Genomic DNA, 17,520 nt, shown 5'->3' with positions numbered 1-17,520 from the left:
CTCTTTTTTTAAACACCTGTCTCTCTCTATCTCTATCTCTCTATCTCTATCTCTGTTTTTCTGTCTCTGTCTCTGTCCATGTCCATGTGTGTGTGTGTGTCTCTCTCTCTCTCTCTCTCTCTCTCTCTCTCTCTCTCTCTCTCTCTCTCTCTCTCTCTCTCTCTCACGTACACGTAGTAATATATATATATATATATATATATATATATATATATATATATATATATATATATATATACACACACACACACGTAATATTCAACCACTGATGTTTTATGCTGAAAAATATATTTAACATGAAATTATAGTCGTGAAAAAATCTGTCAGGTGGCAACATCTTAACATTTAAAATATCTTATCACTATTTGCAGGTCTACACGACAAACGATGGGCCACCAGCTGGAAAAGATGTTAATGGAATGCACGTTAAATAACAAGGCGTGCTACGCGCAGTAAGTAGTTACAGTTAACTTTTTAGTTACTGTAAATTACCGGCATCAGTGGCAGTGGTTAAGCAATCGAACATAAAACGGGTAAATACCCGGTTGACACCCCGGTACTGGCTCCCATCCAGAGCGAGTTTTAATGAGTCTGTGCGTAGGTGTAAGACCACTACACCGACTTTTCTCTCATTAAAAGCTACTGTCCTGGATAGATAACTGAAGTGTTTGCCCAAGACAGCATGCTTAAACCTTACTTAAATCATATTAAAATGACTATGAACTATTTTAACATGCCCCTATACCATTAAGGTTTCAGGCATGTCAGGGACTTGACCCGGGACAGAGATTAAAATGAAATGACTGAATTATATTTTAACATCAAATATATAAATTATTTGATAATTATTGACAACAAAAATAAAATTCATTTTCTATATATATGTAGATATTGAACTCCACTGAAAACGCACCAGTCCGATTTGGAGCTGTAAAGAAAAAACAATAACACATTTGACTGATTTTGTATAATGGGATGTATTCTATTAGACAATAGATAACTCATAAATTGTATACAAGGGTTAGGGTGAAGGTTACGGTTAAGATTAAGTTTCGTAATGATTACAAACAGGTTGACCTCTGTAGGATTTAAATAACCCATTAGTGTGAAGTTACTGGCATATATATTATCACTTGCGTAACAGCAACATGAGGCGGTGCTCTGCCACGAGGGTTGCTAACTGAAAATATTCGTGGTCGACCTATGTTGATTGTTTGTAGTTGTCAAGGGAGATACTTCCCTAAAATCAGTAGTCACGTGACCCTCTCGGTATTATTGTATTTTTCACAGAATATATTCTAAAACAGAATTTTTTATTGAACTCCATGGAGTAATTAATGGTGATGTGCAACCTGTTCCAGTCTCATTATTGCTGAATGATAACATGCAAACCGCCGTATCAATCGTGACGCTGTCTAAGATGTGATCTAAGGGTGGTTTTTCATTTAGCTCATTTTATAGCATATTTTTAACACGTACACCTCGCCTTGGTGTACATTTCAGTGAACAAATGGTAAATTTCATGTTTTGCTAGTTTTTCATATCAAGTGTTTTCAAAGCATGTATTGGTTCAATACAGTATTGGAAATGGTCTCACTATTGTTTCCGCACATTATTGTCTGTATTTTGTGGTAACCTCACATACATACAATAGCAATATTAACTAAAAATCGGACTGTGCGTTTTGAATGGAGTTCAGTATATTATAATTATATAAAACAAATATAATATATATAAAACAAACTTTGAACTGATTTGAACTGTCAGTCTGAAAGCAATATTTAACATTGATCTATTTATAAACCAATAAACAATCTTAATACGGAATTTATATACTGAATTAATTTTATTATATATATATATACAGTTAAATCCCGTTGGCTCGAATCCCGTCGGTGCTCGAGAAAGTGTTCGACCCATCGGGTAGTTCGACCGAACCATTCGGTCAACATCGGACATATCCGTAACATCAGTTAGAAAGTTGAATTAGATACAAATTGTGTAATACACGTAAATGCACTGAAATGAAATAAATAAATGGCAAATTCTTAATCTGTATTTACATGAATTTATTACTGAACAATTTGAATATTTCAACAATAAAAAACGCAGCATTGTCCACTTTTTAGAAATGTAGTCGTTTTCAAAGTAACGCTTTATGCTGAGGCTCGTTTATGCACTAATTGTTTGATTGGTATAACGGTTCATCTAACAGTTGCGGTAACACTAGCTGTACTTGAAAGATCATTACCGATAGTCGTTAACAAACAACATGACAAGTGTGGTGACAAAAGGATTGCATAGCTAGTGTTGCGATTCCCCGATATCTGCGTCGTTAAATAAAACATTTCTTTCTTTCTTTCTATAGTTCGTTCCGCCTAAATAATTAATCCGAAGGTTATAATAACCAATTGCGCAAGCGCAGTAATTGTTAGTCCTGTTTGGCGGTTTGCCATAAGGCCAAATAAAAAAAAGAGTTGGTGATCGTCCCCGCCCGTACCTGACAAATGTGCCCGCCCCTGAAAGTATTTTATTTTTTAGTTTGTTAAAAACTGTTAAAAATGCGTCGAGATAGCAGCAATTCAACTTTCGTAAGCACCGTAACGGGTTAAACCATCACCAGGTCCATCTGGCGGCCAGTGAAGGAACTACAACATCCAGGCGCATGCGCTGTTGACTGCTACTCCTGGTCTGCAGGGTTTTATAAAGTTTTTCACAGAAAAAACCCCCCCCCCCCCCCCACCCCCCATCCTGATTTGTGTGATCAAAAGGACGATCACCAACTCTTTTTGTTTATTTGGCCTAATTGATATTTGATGCATCACCAGTTCGAGGGAAATATAGCTATTAACATAGATGGGACCGACAACTTAGTTCGAGCGAAGGCTTATAGTCGACCCTGGACGTGTTCGATCCTTCAGCAGTTAATATAAGGGTTTACCGAACAAAAAACTCGGGACTTCATTTTTGGTTCGAGCGTTGCGGTGTGATCGACCCTTCCGAGGTCGAGCTAACGAGATTCTACTATATATATATATATATATATATATATATATATATATGTATATATGTATGTATGTACATTGTATGTATGTATGTATGTATGTATTGATGTATGAATACCTATATATTGCATGTATGTCGAGGTTGACTGGTACATACATAGATATTAACGCACTGGCGCAGGGGATAATAGATATTAATGTATGTATGTATGTACATGTATGTACATGTACATGTATGTATGTATGTGTGTGTGTGTGTATATATATATATATATATATATATATATATATATATATATATATATATATATATATATAAAAACTCTTTTTCTTCAAGGAACTTCACCCAATTTTACTCTGTGAAACACGGCAACTGTTTTACTCTTAACCCATCTGGATTTCGCGCCTCTAAGAGTGGACCTGGTGCAGGTATTGTATCTTATTATAAGCCTGTCTACTTAACTGCCTATCTACCTAACTACCAACCCGCCTGCCTACTTGTCTGCACTTGATTGTATTCTGCTTACGTATGATTAAAATATACATTTCTTGAACACACACACACACACACACACACACACACACATACATACAAACACATATTTATGTAACGTTTTTCTTTTTAAAATGTTTTATAGCGCACATTTTTATATGATGAGAAAAATATAACTCAGTAATAGAAAACAAAATAGTTAAAGTTTGTTATGTGTAACGACACCATTAGAACACATTGATTTATCAAACATACGTATGGTACTTTTGGATATATTGTCTTAAAGGAAACTGAATCGGAGAATGTGTAACTCAGTAATAGAGCATTCGATTGGAAACAATATGTCATAGGATCATGTTATCATATTACGTTAGACACCTTTCAAGTGACATTGTAGGACATTATTTAAACATTTAGCTGAACTGGTATGACTTTTGGTAGCGTTTATATCAATTATAGAGTTTCGGGGGTATGTTGTCCCGAAAATGTTTTAAAACTAGATGTCCAGAACTTTAATTTGTTTTGTATTTAGGTTGTTTTTTTTGGGGGGGTTTTTTCTTCTTTTTTTTCTTTTTGTTGTTTTAATCAGTGCAGTTGTAGAATGCAGTATCTACTCCATTTTCATAGACAGTTTTCGGATGATGGCATCTCACAGTAATGTAGATGTCCTGATTTATTGTTTAATTAAGATGTCTTAAATAGTATATAATTTACACCAATCTTCAAAATAATAAGTTCAAATTCAACATTTTAATTCCATCAGTAAAGGCGACGCCACACGACACGAGAGTCTCGTACGATAATAGTCAACTGTGACAAGACAACATTATGACTTCATCGGTTGCTGTGCAGTCAGCGTTCCTCGTACGACATACTCATATGGTGTGATGTTGCCGAAACAAATATTTGTAAATTTGCTTTTTATAATAATTATGGAGTGTCGCCCTAGTACGTTTGCTTATATGTCAATAAACTTAGTACCGTGACCTTGAATAATTTACATCTAATTTGCAAAGTTATCAAATTCTTAAAATATGTGATTAGAAAAATATCATATACATTGATTACACTGAAAATACTCGTATGGTGTGATGTCGCAGTAACAGCTATTTGTAAATTTGCTTTTTATAATAATTATTTTAATGTAGGTTTGGACATGACACTTGATATCCAAACAGAAGAATATATCGAAACGTTTGCAACCGGATATGGCGTGAAAGTGGTGATACATGAAAATGGGACACTTCCGTTCCCAGGCACAGAGGGGGTAATGCTTTCGGCTGGAGCAGAGAGCCACGTGATCCTGAAACTGGTATGTTTGTTTTGTTGTTGTTGTTGTTGGGTTTGTTTGAGGTTTGGGGGGGGGGGGGGGGGGGGGGGTTGTTACTTCATGTAGGCAAATAATTTTTTTAATATGAAGTATTCATACACACATATATAAGACTTTGAAACCATCAAATAATCTTTTTGAAATATTTTGTTACAAAAACAAAAAGCCAAAAAACAAAGACAAACCAACAAAAACAAAAAGAACAACAAAACTACACATAAAGTATCCATGCATACAGGGGGCAGGATTTAGCTCTTAACTCAGTAGGCTGAGTGCTCGCTTGAGGTCAAAGGATCGAATCACCTCGGTGGATCCATTCAACTGATTGTGGTTTTCTTTTCTTGTTCCAATCTATGCACCACATTGGTCAAAGGCCTTGGTATGTGCTATCCTGCCTGTGGGAAAGTGCATATAAAAGATCCCTTGCTGCATTAGGAAAATGTAGCCGGTTTCCTCTGTTGACTACATGTCAGAATTACCAAATATTTCACATCCAATAGCCGATGATTAATTAATCAATGTGCTCCAGTGGTGTCGTTAAAACAAACTTCTTCTTTTGTTCATGCGTATAGACGAAATTAAGATTTTGACACCAGCACTTTTGTAATATTTTATTTTAATTGTCTGTAAAATTTAATTAAAAGAAATTAAAACAGCTAAACAGAACCTCGTATAGTTTGCACGATACCTAAAGTAATGAAGAACTGGATTGATATTGATGACATTTTATACCAGTATAGTATTTAAATACACGGAGTTTGTGAATAATTCTTTCTTGTACACAGAACGATATTCTACATGTGTTTTCAATAATACAACTTACTGTTACTTGTCTTCCTCAGATAAATATTCAGCGCCTGTCTGGGAAATACGGGGTATGCAATGTATCGGATGAATTCAAGCGACTCTATGGAATACAGTATTCGGAGAAGGTAAACGACGCTAACCCGACACGTTCCTACATGTGACGACACTAATTCCTAACTATGCCGGCGTCCCCACATCTTCAGTATCCTGAACATATACATGTATACGGATTAATGCATTTACACGTAGGACACGTCAGTAGGATTGATTAAATCAGTTGAATCATGGTTCTTTGTGATTACAAAGTCCCACGGTTATGAAATAGGACTTTCCAATGTTAATAGAAATACTAGTAACAAAAGAAAACCTGTCATTGGAATGACAAAACCGCAATGCATTTTGAATGTGTGTGTGCGTGCTGGCGTACGCGCGCGCGTTTGTGTGTGTGTGTGTGTGTGCATGCGTACAGGCGTGTGTACGTGTGTGCGCGCTTATGGCCGCAATTCTGCCTTGTCTCTCCCTTCTAATACCGATTATCTATCCTGGGTTTTCCATTTATACGTCTTTGTGCATGTGCATGTGTATATACACTTGTTCATATAAATATACATGTTCGTATGTGTGTTTATGAGTATGAGTGTATATGTGGGTTTGAATATGTGCATGTATGTGCATGTGCGTTTTAATGTGTGTGTATGTACATGTGTCTGTAGAATTCTATTTGTGTATGCATAATATGCGTAGCACTTTATATGTGTAATTGTATTGAGTATGTGTGAGTATATACAATGTGTATGTGGCACGTGTACGGGTACATGTATGTTCATGTTATGTTTGTGTTTCAACAGGCCTGTCGGGAACTGTGCTTAAGAACTCTGACCATTTCCAACTGCTCTTGTCAGCCTGGCCAGGACTTTACCTTCACATTTAACACCCAGGTCAACGTCAAACACTGCGGCACTCCAAAAGGTGAGTTGTCGTTTCTTTTCTCCCAGGCCAACGTCAAATACTGCGGCACTCCAAAAGGTGAGTTGTTGTTTCTTGTCTCCCAGGCCAACGTCAAATACTGCTGCACCCCAAAAGGTGAGTTGTCGTTTTTTAACACCCAGGCGAACGTCAAATACTGCGGCACTCCAAAAGGTGAGTTGTTGTTTCTTGTCTCCCAAGCCAACGTCAAATACTGCGACACCCCAAAAGGTGAATTATCGTTTCTTGTCAACGTCCACAACCTTAAACTTGCTTTAGCTCGTGAAAGGATTTCTTTCAGTATTCCAGAAGCAGGAGCCGACGTTGTACCGCATGTAATGCCCAATGTGGTCATATGCGTTACTGACAATTTTCAGATTTTCACCATTTAACGACGTGACAGTCACACATTTCATTTTATATTGAACATTTTCTGTTACTTATACTGCCAAATGATACCTCAATTAAATCCAGTGTCTGATTTTATTCTTCATGTAACGAGTTTCCTTTTATTTAAGCACGATTACCAAATTGCTGAAATTGTTTGGCTAAATATATATTCTACTTGTTTCTTTCGCTCTATATTGTTCGGTTTAGAATGGCAATGTGAAGATAAAGTTTACGTTGGGTACATCGCAGATACAACAAAGGGAAAGAACCCATGTCACTGTGGCGCTGCTTGCGTGTAAGTACACTGATGAAACGTACAGTAGATGTAATATACACGTGTCATTCTTAAGGGTGCATTTTCAAAATTCCAAATGCCATATTTTGTTATTTTAAAATGTATTTGTGATAAATAATTACTCTCCTCTTATTTCTTTTAAATGAAACAAACTGTTCGCACACAAATTTGTCATGCTTTATTATATATATACATGTATACATATATATATATATACAGTCAAACTTCGATCACTCCACCTTCGATCTCTTGATCTGAAGCGACGGTCCCGGCTGAGTTGCTATACAAACTAGTAATAACGACATTCGAAATCTCAAACTTCGTAAACTTGATAACCTCGAATTCTCGACCTAACTCTATGGTCCTGCCATAAAGATTTAATGGAGTATGCACCTCTAAAACTCGACGTGTGTGGATTGATCAAACTGTCGTTGCCGATAGAATTTTAAAGACGAATGTATTGTCAAACATGTCAAACAAGCGAAGCGCGCCTGTCTCGGGTGGTTTTGGCTGTCGAGGATTAGAGTGATAATTACAGAATAATAGATCGCCGACTAAGCGAAATGAAATGATCCTATGTTTGGTAGTCGGTGTTCGTCCGTGGTGGAGAGCCTCGCTACGTAATACTTAATTACAGAGTCTGATTAACTTCAAAGAGCATTTGTAATAATTGTTAGTGCTGTTTGTTTTTGCTCTCAAAGGCGTGAATCTTGACAAACTTTAGCTTTTCTATTTATGTATCAGTTAATGTTATCAATTACCAGTCATTTAGTTATTAAATACAATGTTAAGCGAAATAAACCAGCTGCAATGCTGCAATGCTGCAACCAGCTGCTATGCAGTTTCAAATTTGAACTCCCTGAAACTCGAACTATTTCCTTGTGCCCTTCAAGATCGAGTTATCGAAGTTTGACTGTGTGTGTGTGTGTGTGTGTGTATATATATATATATATATATATATATATATATATATATATATATATATATATAGGCTGTATTGTTGACCCCCCAAAAAACCCCAAAAATAAAATAAAATAAAATAAAATAAATAATAATAATAATAACAGACAATCATTATAACTAAATTTGAAACATACCTATTAATAAAACCACAATAAAGATAATAAAGATAAGGGGGTAGAGTTGAAAATGGGCAGAATTTTGAAAATAGCAATTAATAAAAAAAAGTTAACAGAATTAAAAAAACAAATTAAATAAAAAGTTACAAGCCAAAAATAAAAAGAATTGACAGCTCGGCTGAATATTTATATAATTTGGAGCATTTTAGAAGGACAGTCCAAAAATAAATAAGAGAAAGAAGAGAGGATCGGACTATTTAATAATATTAAAAAAGAAAGTAATTTTGACATAAAATTTTGAACGAAGGTCTAAAAGTTTTAAGTCCGATCTATATGTCCATGTGAGTGGCCTCGTTAAGGCCATTTGGGTGCACAGCTTATAGGGACGAGATGGGTTGCATCCCGTCAAGAAAACCCCTAGATTGACAGTCATTAGACGTTGAAGGTGTAGTGCTGTGCTGTGCTGTGTATTGAGAAGCTGGATCCGTCTGAACGAGAGAGAGTATCAGATGGGTATAGTTCAGTTGTCATTGGTTGGTATAATGGTGCGGACGGGCCCGACTCCGGAGGATACGAGATTGTATCACTATAAAGCAAAGTAAAGTCTAGAAAAGAGTAGCAGGGGCCGACCCCACTTCCTATTTCTTCTTAGAGTGGGGCGGTCAATCTCCCAGTGCTGCTAGGACAGGCTCGGACATGTAGAGACTAAATGCCAACAACCGTGGCGTTCTGCAGAATGGCCGTCATACAAGTCACGAAAAAACAAGTCGACACAGTCATCCGGGGAAATGACGTGGAGACAAGGTATCTCGCTAAAAGGAATCCAACCTGGTGGTGCAGGCTGTCGAAACGAGAAGCGTTCCAGTGTTCAATTAGTTCCAATGGCCGCATACATCCCAGTAGAAAACTTCGTTTCACTGACAAAAACAACGAAATAAAGGATCCCCAAGTCGAGCACACGAAAGCACGTGCAGTGCGCACAAGCGAAACAAACACATCTTACGCGTCAAGCTCCAGACTGGGAATGTCAAAGAATGAACAAACTTACGCTGCTATGGTTGTACCAATGAGATAGCTTTAAATTGATTGATGATGTAATTTACGATGAATAGAACGGAAACCTAATTAAAACTGTAATGACTGTAACAAAAATTTAATTATATTTAAGTAGAACACCTTGAATACCTGTAACAAACATATGTACTTATATCCAAAAGTAATTCGTAAAATACATGATTTGTCAAAACTGTTTTATCAACAAAGTATTTGTTTCCTTTCTTTCCCAGGCAAAAGGATTTTGACACAAGAATTACCACCAGAGATTGGCCACTTTTAAAACACGTGGTAAGAGTCCATGCATACAAACATGTATAACCTACACTCGTTTTAAAACTGCACTAACCACGACATTATCCACGATAAATTTAGTAGATTATGACTTCTTATCTGCTACTATCCATTCCCCAGCATCACTCCCAGTATTTAAACTGCTGAAATCACTGTTTGTAAGAATCAGTCGTGTATTTCGTGGACACGTCAGGGAATTCTATGTTGGTGGCAAAGAGAGGGGTTGCTGGAGTGTCAAAGATGCCACTTCCTCCGTACCTGTTTTATAAAAGCGAACCCAGAAGGTGCCACAATGTACGATTAAAAACCTAAATTATAGATTGCAGCCTTTTGTTAGTAATAGTAATAAATATTTATATTTAATGCCCACTTCACAGCTAAAAAGTATAACTGAGTGTTTGAAAATTTACTTATTTAAGTTAGTACAGTAAATTACGCACTGGCGTAGGAAGGGGGGAGGGGGGCAAGGGGGCATGTGCCCCCCACTTTTCAGATATTTTGCTTTATAATTGCTTTATAACAGTGTAAAGTGTGTAAATATAAAAGTGTGCTCCCCACATTTTGGCACCTTCTTACGCCGCTGTTACGTTATATTTGTTTGTTGTTGTTGTTTTGTATTTTGTATTTATTTTATTGTTTTATTATTTTATTTATAGTAATTTTATTTTTAAATATATTATTATGCATTTACCATTACATGTATGAAGTACGATATTTGTGTTCTACTACAGGTTACTCTGGAAGCTCAAATTTGTAAAAATAATGATGGAGTACATGCGAAATGTGAATATGAAAACTGGACTGTTGAAAACTATGTAAAACGCAAGTAAGTTTGTGCCCTGACTGAAGTATAAAATACATCCTTCACTCATTGCTAGTATATGTCAATAACTTTAATGAGTCAAAAATAACCTTCAAGTTAAATACTTACAGGGTTAAAGTTTAATTAAGCAGCTGACCCAAGTAAGTATCAAAACGTGTGTGTATGACCAGCGTTTCTCTCCCCTACCTCATATATATATTAAAGTGCCTTATTATTTTTCGGGAGTTTTTATTTAAAACAAATTGGAATTGTCATTTTGTTGCCCTTTTCACTAGTTGGTCCATGTGCCCTATTTACCCCCCCCCCCCCCCCCCAATAAATTATATACATACATACATACATACATACATACATACATACATACGTGCAATTATTCACTTTATTTCACAACCATAAACATAATGGATAATTTTTTGATTATTTATTAAATGATTTCAAAAATGTATGAACGTATGTGTCCAAGGGAGGGAATCAGTTTTCAAAACCAGATTTATCATTCTTAAATTTGGATTACTGACGAAAAGGTACCCACAAATACAGATATAATTATTGAATCAATACATAAAATATTATTTTGAACTAAGCCATAATTAGTAATTGCAACTGTTTGACCACTATATTGTGTTATTGTTAGTAGTACGTATACTTTTTAATACAATCCACAAATTAAAATAAATGATTTAAAAAAAACAACCTTATAAATGAAGAAATAAGGAAAGAACGAAATAAAAGAACAAACAAGTAAATAAATAATTTTGAACTATGCCATATTTAGTAGTTTCAACTGTCTGACCACTATATTTTTTACTGTTTGTAAAACGTATACTTTTTAGTACGATCCACAAATTAAAATAAATGTGTTTTGTTTCTAAATCTATTAATGAAGAAATAATGAAAGAACGAAAGAAAAGAACAAACAAGTAAATAAATAATTAAACTGATATCTGCATACATGTACATGTAAATGTGCACAAGTTGCTCATTGCATTTAATTGATGACACTTTAAAAATGACTATGATTAGTGTTGGTAGTTTGCTTTGTGCCATATTATAACAATCCAATTGTATCGGTGAAAATTATAAGTATCTTGATCTGGGTGTGTTTATGTTGGAATCACGAGGAGCGCCGCGTTTCGTAGAACAACATGTCCAAAATTCATTAAAATCAGCTTTCGGAAATTTTTATCAGAAGTGTTTATCTTTTAAACTACTTTCAACTGGGTATTTGCTTAATCAGTTACGTTATTTGTGGTTGTATCTGTGATAGTGTGAGGATGGCTGCCCATGGAACTAAGCTTGATACGTCGGAAAAAAAGAAAAAGAAATATTTTCACGGTACCGTTGGTGGACTTTCACACCTGTGACCAAAGGAGGCATTGTCAAGTGTTTCTTAGTTGAATTCAGACCCGTGATAACGCTGTATATGCATTGAGACGAACGCAAGTGTTTTAGTATATATATATATTTTATTATTTCTTTTTTACGGCAAGGAATTACGAGACAAAACGGGACAGGGACCTTCTATATATTGCTAGCTAGAAGACTGTATTCATTTAAGTGATTTTGTAGTAAATGTAAACAAGATAGATGCCATTATGTGAATATATATATATATATATATATATATATATATATATATATATATATATATATATATATATATATATATGTGTATCTTTCAATGAATAAAATCGGTATGGTTGTGAAATAAAGTGAATAATTTCATATTAGTAACATTATTTCACTATTTGTGCATATTTGTGGTAATGTAATCATGATTATTGAACAATGTATTCAAGATTACTGAACAATGTATTCGCAATCGTAATCGATTACTTTCTGAAGTAGTCGTAATCGTTTTTATTAATATTACCTGGATTACTTCGCGAGTACTTGATTATATTTCCTGGATCCGGCCCTGATATCCAATATACAGCACAGTAATGATCACAAACACTGTTCAGGGGACAGGATGTCACATTAGTCTGGTGTCTGAAAGACATCATCAAACAAATATTCTGGCTCATCATTCTGATGTTAATCGTTGTCTTTGTGAGACACAATTCAGTTCCAGTTATGATTGTTTTGTTAGAAACAGCGTTGATTGATTTCTGTATTTTGTCAAAATTCATATAATCAGGGATGCCCTGTTGCCAAATTAGCCACTTGCTATTTTTTTTAGACAAAATGACTGCAAAATGTAGTCATTGTCTTATAAAATATTCTTCAACCACATTTTAATAACTTTCAAGGTAATACTCCATATATCTTAAAATTGATGAAGCCAAAATTTGTTCCAGTATGTGCCTTGTGTAATTCTAATTTAGCTTGTTAACAACAATTATTTTCATTTTTCAGATCTTCCTTTGTACGAATACGAGTGTATTACGGAACTCTTAATTATGAAAGTATCACAGAGACTCCCGAATACACGGTAATGAATGGTTAATTCTATACTTTTCTTACATATCTGTTGGTGAGAACATCATTTGTTATTTATGCCTATGACAATAATATACATACATACGTGTGTTATCGATTTAAAGACATGCGATTGGCTGTTCCAAGGTCATGACCCGATCACCACAGCCATACCATCTAATTAAAGAAGCACGGTCGAAACCTCGCTTACATATACTGAACTCCACTGAAAACGCACCAGCCACATTTGTAGTTGTAAAAGGCATATGAGTCGTGATACAGGTTAGATGTGATCTATGGATGGTTTTCATTTTATACCAAATATGTGACACGCCTTAGTGAACTTTTCTGCTTGAAAATGCTGAATTTTGTGTTTTGAAAGCACGTTCTTTTAATATAGCATTGGAAATGGTCTCACGACTGTTTCCACATATTATTATAGGGTTGTTTGTTTGTGTGGTAAACTCATACTACAATTAAATAATAACTGAAATCCGAGTGATGTGTTTTCATTGGAGTTCAGTATACACTTTGAAACATGTAGTAGTCTCTATTTATTACCCATATGGTTAAAAATATCTTGGTACATATCAAAGTGATACGGACTAACACTTTGACATCATAGATTGGCGCATTACAACCTTACAGGGACGTCGCCAAAACGAATTGAGTGATATGGATAATAAATACGATATTAATCTCGCTACCATTTCGTATTTTTAAGCTCAAGACAATCAAAAATAATTTCACTCGGGACATAAACATGTTTAATATCGTATAAATATGCATCATATTCATTTAAATACAATGTTGATATTACCAAATGATCTGTCAATAATAACGTGTTTTAATGTGCCTAGTTCTCTACAGTGATCTGTTTCAAACTAGATCTTACTGCCACTCTCCTTTGGTCTTCGTTTAAAGTTCTGACATCAGTTCAGTTTGTTTAACGATTTCTCAACGCATTTTAAATTATCGCTATTTGATGTCTAACATGAGAGAGAGAGAGAGAGAGAGAGAGAGAGAGAGAGAGAGAGAGAGAGAGAGAGAGAGAGAGAGAGAGGGGGGGGGGGGGGGGGGGTAGGAGACTCCTACAAAACAGCAGCAACGGATCTTTTATATACACGTTCCCATGAACAGGCACTCACTGGAACAGGGAAAGAACCCGAATACATCAAGGTCGATCAAAAGGTCATCTGGTATGAAGTCCAAACTTGACTAAAGTCTGAACACTGAGAACAGCTTCGTGTAGTTTGTTTGTCTGTGGAAACCCTAGCTATTCGTTGTTGGTCTAGGATTGATCCCCGTCGGTGGGGCCATTTCTCATTCCAGTCAGTGCTCCACAACTGGTGTATCAAGTTCTATTAACAAGTATGCAATATCCATTATGTGGAATGCTGCATACAGCAAGATCCCTTGCTGCTAATCGGAAAGAGTAGCCCATTGCATGACGGCAGCGGGTTTCCTATCTAATTATCTGTGTGACTGTTAACCATATATGTCCGACGCCATATAACATTAATTAAAATGTATTTAGAGCGTCGTTGAATAAAACACACCTTCCTTCTTATTTGCTCAGTCTATATGTCAAAAATGCCAAATGTTTGACATTCAACAGCCGATGATTAATAAATCAATGTGCTTTAGTGGTGTCGTTAAACAGAGCAGACTTCTTCTTCCTTCTTATTTGCTCAGATCTACTCTTAGGTCGGAGTGGCCAGTAAGTTCTCATTTCAATTAGACTGTCATATAAGTTCATGTTTCTACATTTGATATCTTCTTTGATCTAGTTGGAGAGATTTCTGTCTGACATCGGAGGAACTTTGGGACTATGGATTGGATGTTCAGTGCTCAGCCTTGTGGAAGTTGTCGAGGTCCTTATGGAAGTTACCTTCCTCGTGTTTAAAAAGAACTGAAAGTATGAATCACAACACTGGCCCCCTGCCTGTCCTACGTTGCTGAATGTGCTGCAGCAGCTGGGGTACTTGAAGAACGAAAAACAAGAGTTCATCATTTGATTCCATTTTCAAACGCTGACGTTGATCTTTTACCAACCTTCATCCTTCAACTCCTTTTTGTTTGTTTGTGAGTGTACATGCCCTGAGCCGTAGAGCTCTGTTTGTGGTGACACAGACAAAATACAATCAGTGACTTACAGTAATAACTATGTGGATCTGTTTGTGGTGACATAGACCAAATACAAACAATCAGTGACTTACAGTAATAACTATGTGGATCTGTGTGGTGACATAGACCAAATACAATCAGTGACTTACAGTAATAACTATGTGGATCTGTCTGTGGTGACGTAGACAAAATACAAACAATCAGTGACTTACAGTAATAACTATGTGGATCTGTTTGTGGTGACACAGACCAAATACAATCAGTGACTTACAGTAATAACTATGTGGATCTGTTTGTGGTGACATAGACAAAATACAAACAATCAGTGATTTACAGTAATAACTATGTGGATCTGTCTGTGGTGACATAGACAAAATACAAACAATCAGTGATTTACAGTAATAACTATGTGGATCTGTTTGTGGTGACACAGACAAAATACAAACAATCAGTGACTTACAGTAATAACTATGTGGATCTGTCTGTGGTGACGTAGACAAAATACAAACAATCAGTGACTTACAGTAATAACTATGTGGATCTGTTTGTGGTGACACAGACCAAATACAATCAGTGACTTACAGTAATAACTATGTTATGTATGTAGGTAGGTAAGTTGGTAGGTACCATATGTGTATATACGTAAATACGCACACAGTAGGCTAACTGATATCACATTGATCATAGCATTTATAACATTATAATAGTGATGAAAGTGTAATGGATCGACTAAACATTTGTGCATGAGAGTGGGCCGGCAAAATGTATTCAGCATTTACTGGAAAGTTTAACGTTTTTGTGTGATTCAGACTTGTATATTTGTATGTATGTAATGACAGTGGACAGAATGTCTCATAGTTATGAGGTATAGTATTTTATCATTATGTGGAATCTACAGTGTTTTAGAAAGCTCAGCTTTTAAAAACGTTTAATATTTAAGCGTTTTCAATATATTGTGCTGTTTTGTTTTCTTCACCTGATAAATTATTATGATTGAAAACCGGTTTCGTCAATACGAGCATCCAACATGTGCTTTTATGGCGAAACCTTTTAAGAGGCTACATTTTCACTTTTACCAAAGCATCCACCATTATAGTACAAGCTGACCTGTCTTGAACAACCACCTGCCTGCCTTAAGAGACCATCTTTTGATGACCCCGTTAGTGGCTGCCGAGCACAGGTTTGACTGTATAAAAAAAATGGGGGTAAAGAGGCTATATAGATTTAAATGGTGACAAGTACGTGTTTTTCAAGAGTCCAAAATGAAAATTGTTCTTACACAAAAACATTGCATATCACAGAATAATAGTACGGTAGTAAATAATGTTGAGACGTACAATATGAAAATAAATGTATTCCATCGTATTGATTTATATAATTAAGTGTGTTGTCGTGTAATTTGTTGAATAAACTCTGCCTGTACGTGGAAGTCGTGGTGGTTTAGAATTTAGATGACTGGAGCAAGTCCTCAAATTCGGGAAACAACAATAGAAATATTCTTGGAAAATGATGAGCTGGCATGAAACCTTTTCACTATATGTATTTCCATCATTCTACCCTCAGTATTAGTTTTAATCCACATGAAAATGCGTATTGATTAGTTTGCAATCATATATAGCTTCTTTTGGAACTTGTTGGCCCCCAATATAGCGTGTTCACATACCCTCCTCTTTCCCAGTTCACATATCATTCACATACGACAAACGCGCCACACACATCTGGAACAGCACTTTAAGGCTGATATAGACTGGGTGCGTACGGTCCAGAAAAAAAGTCATAATTAGTTTCAGTGGAAGCGTCTACACTAGATGCATACGATACGTGCGTCCGAAAACACATGTGCCCAGCAGCAGTGAAATAATCGTATATGATGTGTACGCTCAAAACGTAAGGCGCAATAGCAGGACCGCAAGCCAACGCCGCATCCAGTCTATACAAGCCTTTAGTGGTGACATTAATTTGGACATTCGTATCTATAATCCAGATATAGCGGGTTTTCTCTGATGACTACGCGTCAGAATGACCAAATGTTTGACATCCAATAGCCGATGATTAATAAATCAATGTGTTCTAGTGGTGTCGTTAAACTAAACAAGCTTTAACTATAATCCAGATGACATAATGCTCAGACAAGATAGAGACTCTGAGCAATGACATTAAACCTAGATCAATGGGGCCGGGGTGTTCTAGATCAATGGGGGGAGGGTCGAGGGGAGGGGTGATCCAGGCAACACGTTACTATAGAAGTGTCGCCAAGTCTACGACACCTATATCAAATTTAAAGCGCTGGTACAAATGGAGCACAAGAGAGCCAAAATGTTATCTAGGTGGGTTTTTTTTATATAGTTCAACCGGGATTTCAACATAGGTTCAGACATATCGAAATGTTCGTCTTGGGGTCAGGATTCAAAAAACCAATGTTGACATTGTGGCAAAT

The 17,520-nt window shown here is 36.0% G+C and overlaps 1 protein-coding gene across 1 annotated transcript; it reads left to right on the top strand.

The window, feature by feature from the left end:
* The first annotated feature begins 384 nt into the window (after positions 1-384).
* LOC121376215 (amiloride-sensitive sodium channel subunit beta-like) lies at positions 385-17,217 on the top strand. The gene is made up of 10 exons (XM_041504031.1): positions 385-452; positions 3,343-3,434; positions 4,647-4,810; positions 5,671-5,760; positions 6,484-6,604; positions 7,199-7,286; positions 9,652-9,709; positions 10,444-10,538; positions 12,894-12,969; positions 14,747-17,217. Exons 1-10 carry the CDS (start codon positions 388-390, stop codon positions 14,870-14,872), a joined length of 975 nt encoding a protein of 324 aa, XP_041359965.1. The 5' UTR covers positions 385-387; the 3' UTR covers positions 14,873-17,217.
* Positions 17,218-17,520: the final 303 nt, after the last annotated feature.

The sequence above is a fragment of the Gigantopelta aegis genome, chromosome 6 (assembly GCF_016097555.1).
Source record: "Gigantopelta aegis isolate Gae_Host chromosome 6, Gae_host_genome, whole genome shotgun sequence".
Classification (NCBI taxonomy): Eukaryota; Metazoa; Mollusca; class Gastropoda; order Neomphalida; family Peltospiridae; genus Gigantopelta; species Gigantopelta aegis.
Note: the sequence above shows the minus strand (reverse complement) of the source record. Positions and strands in the feature narration are given on the sequence as shown.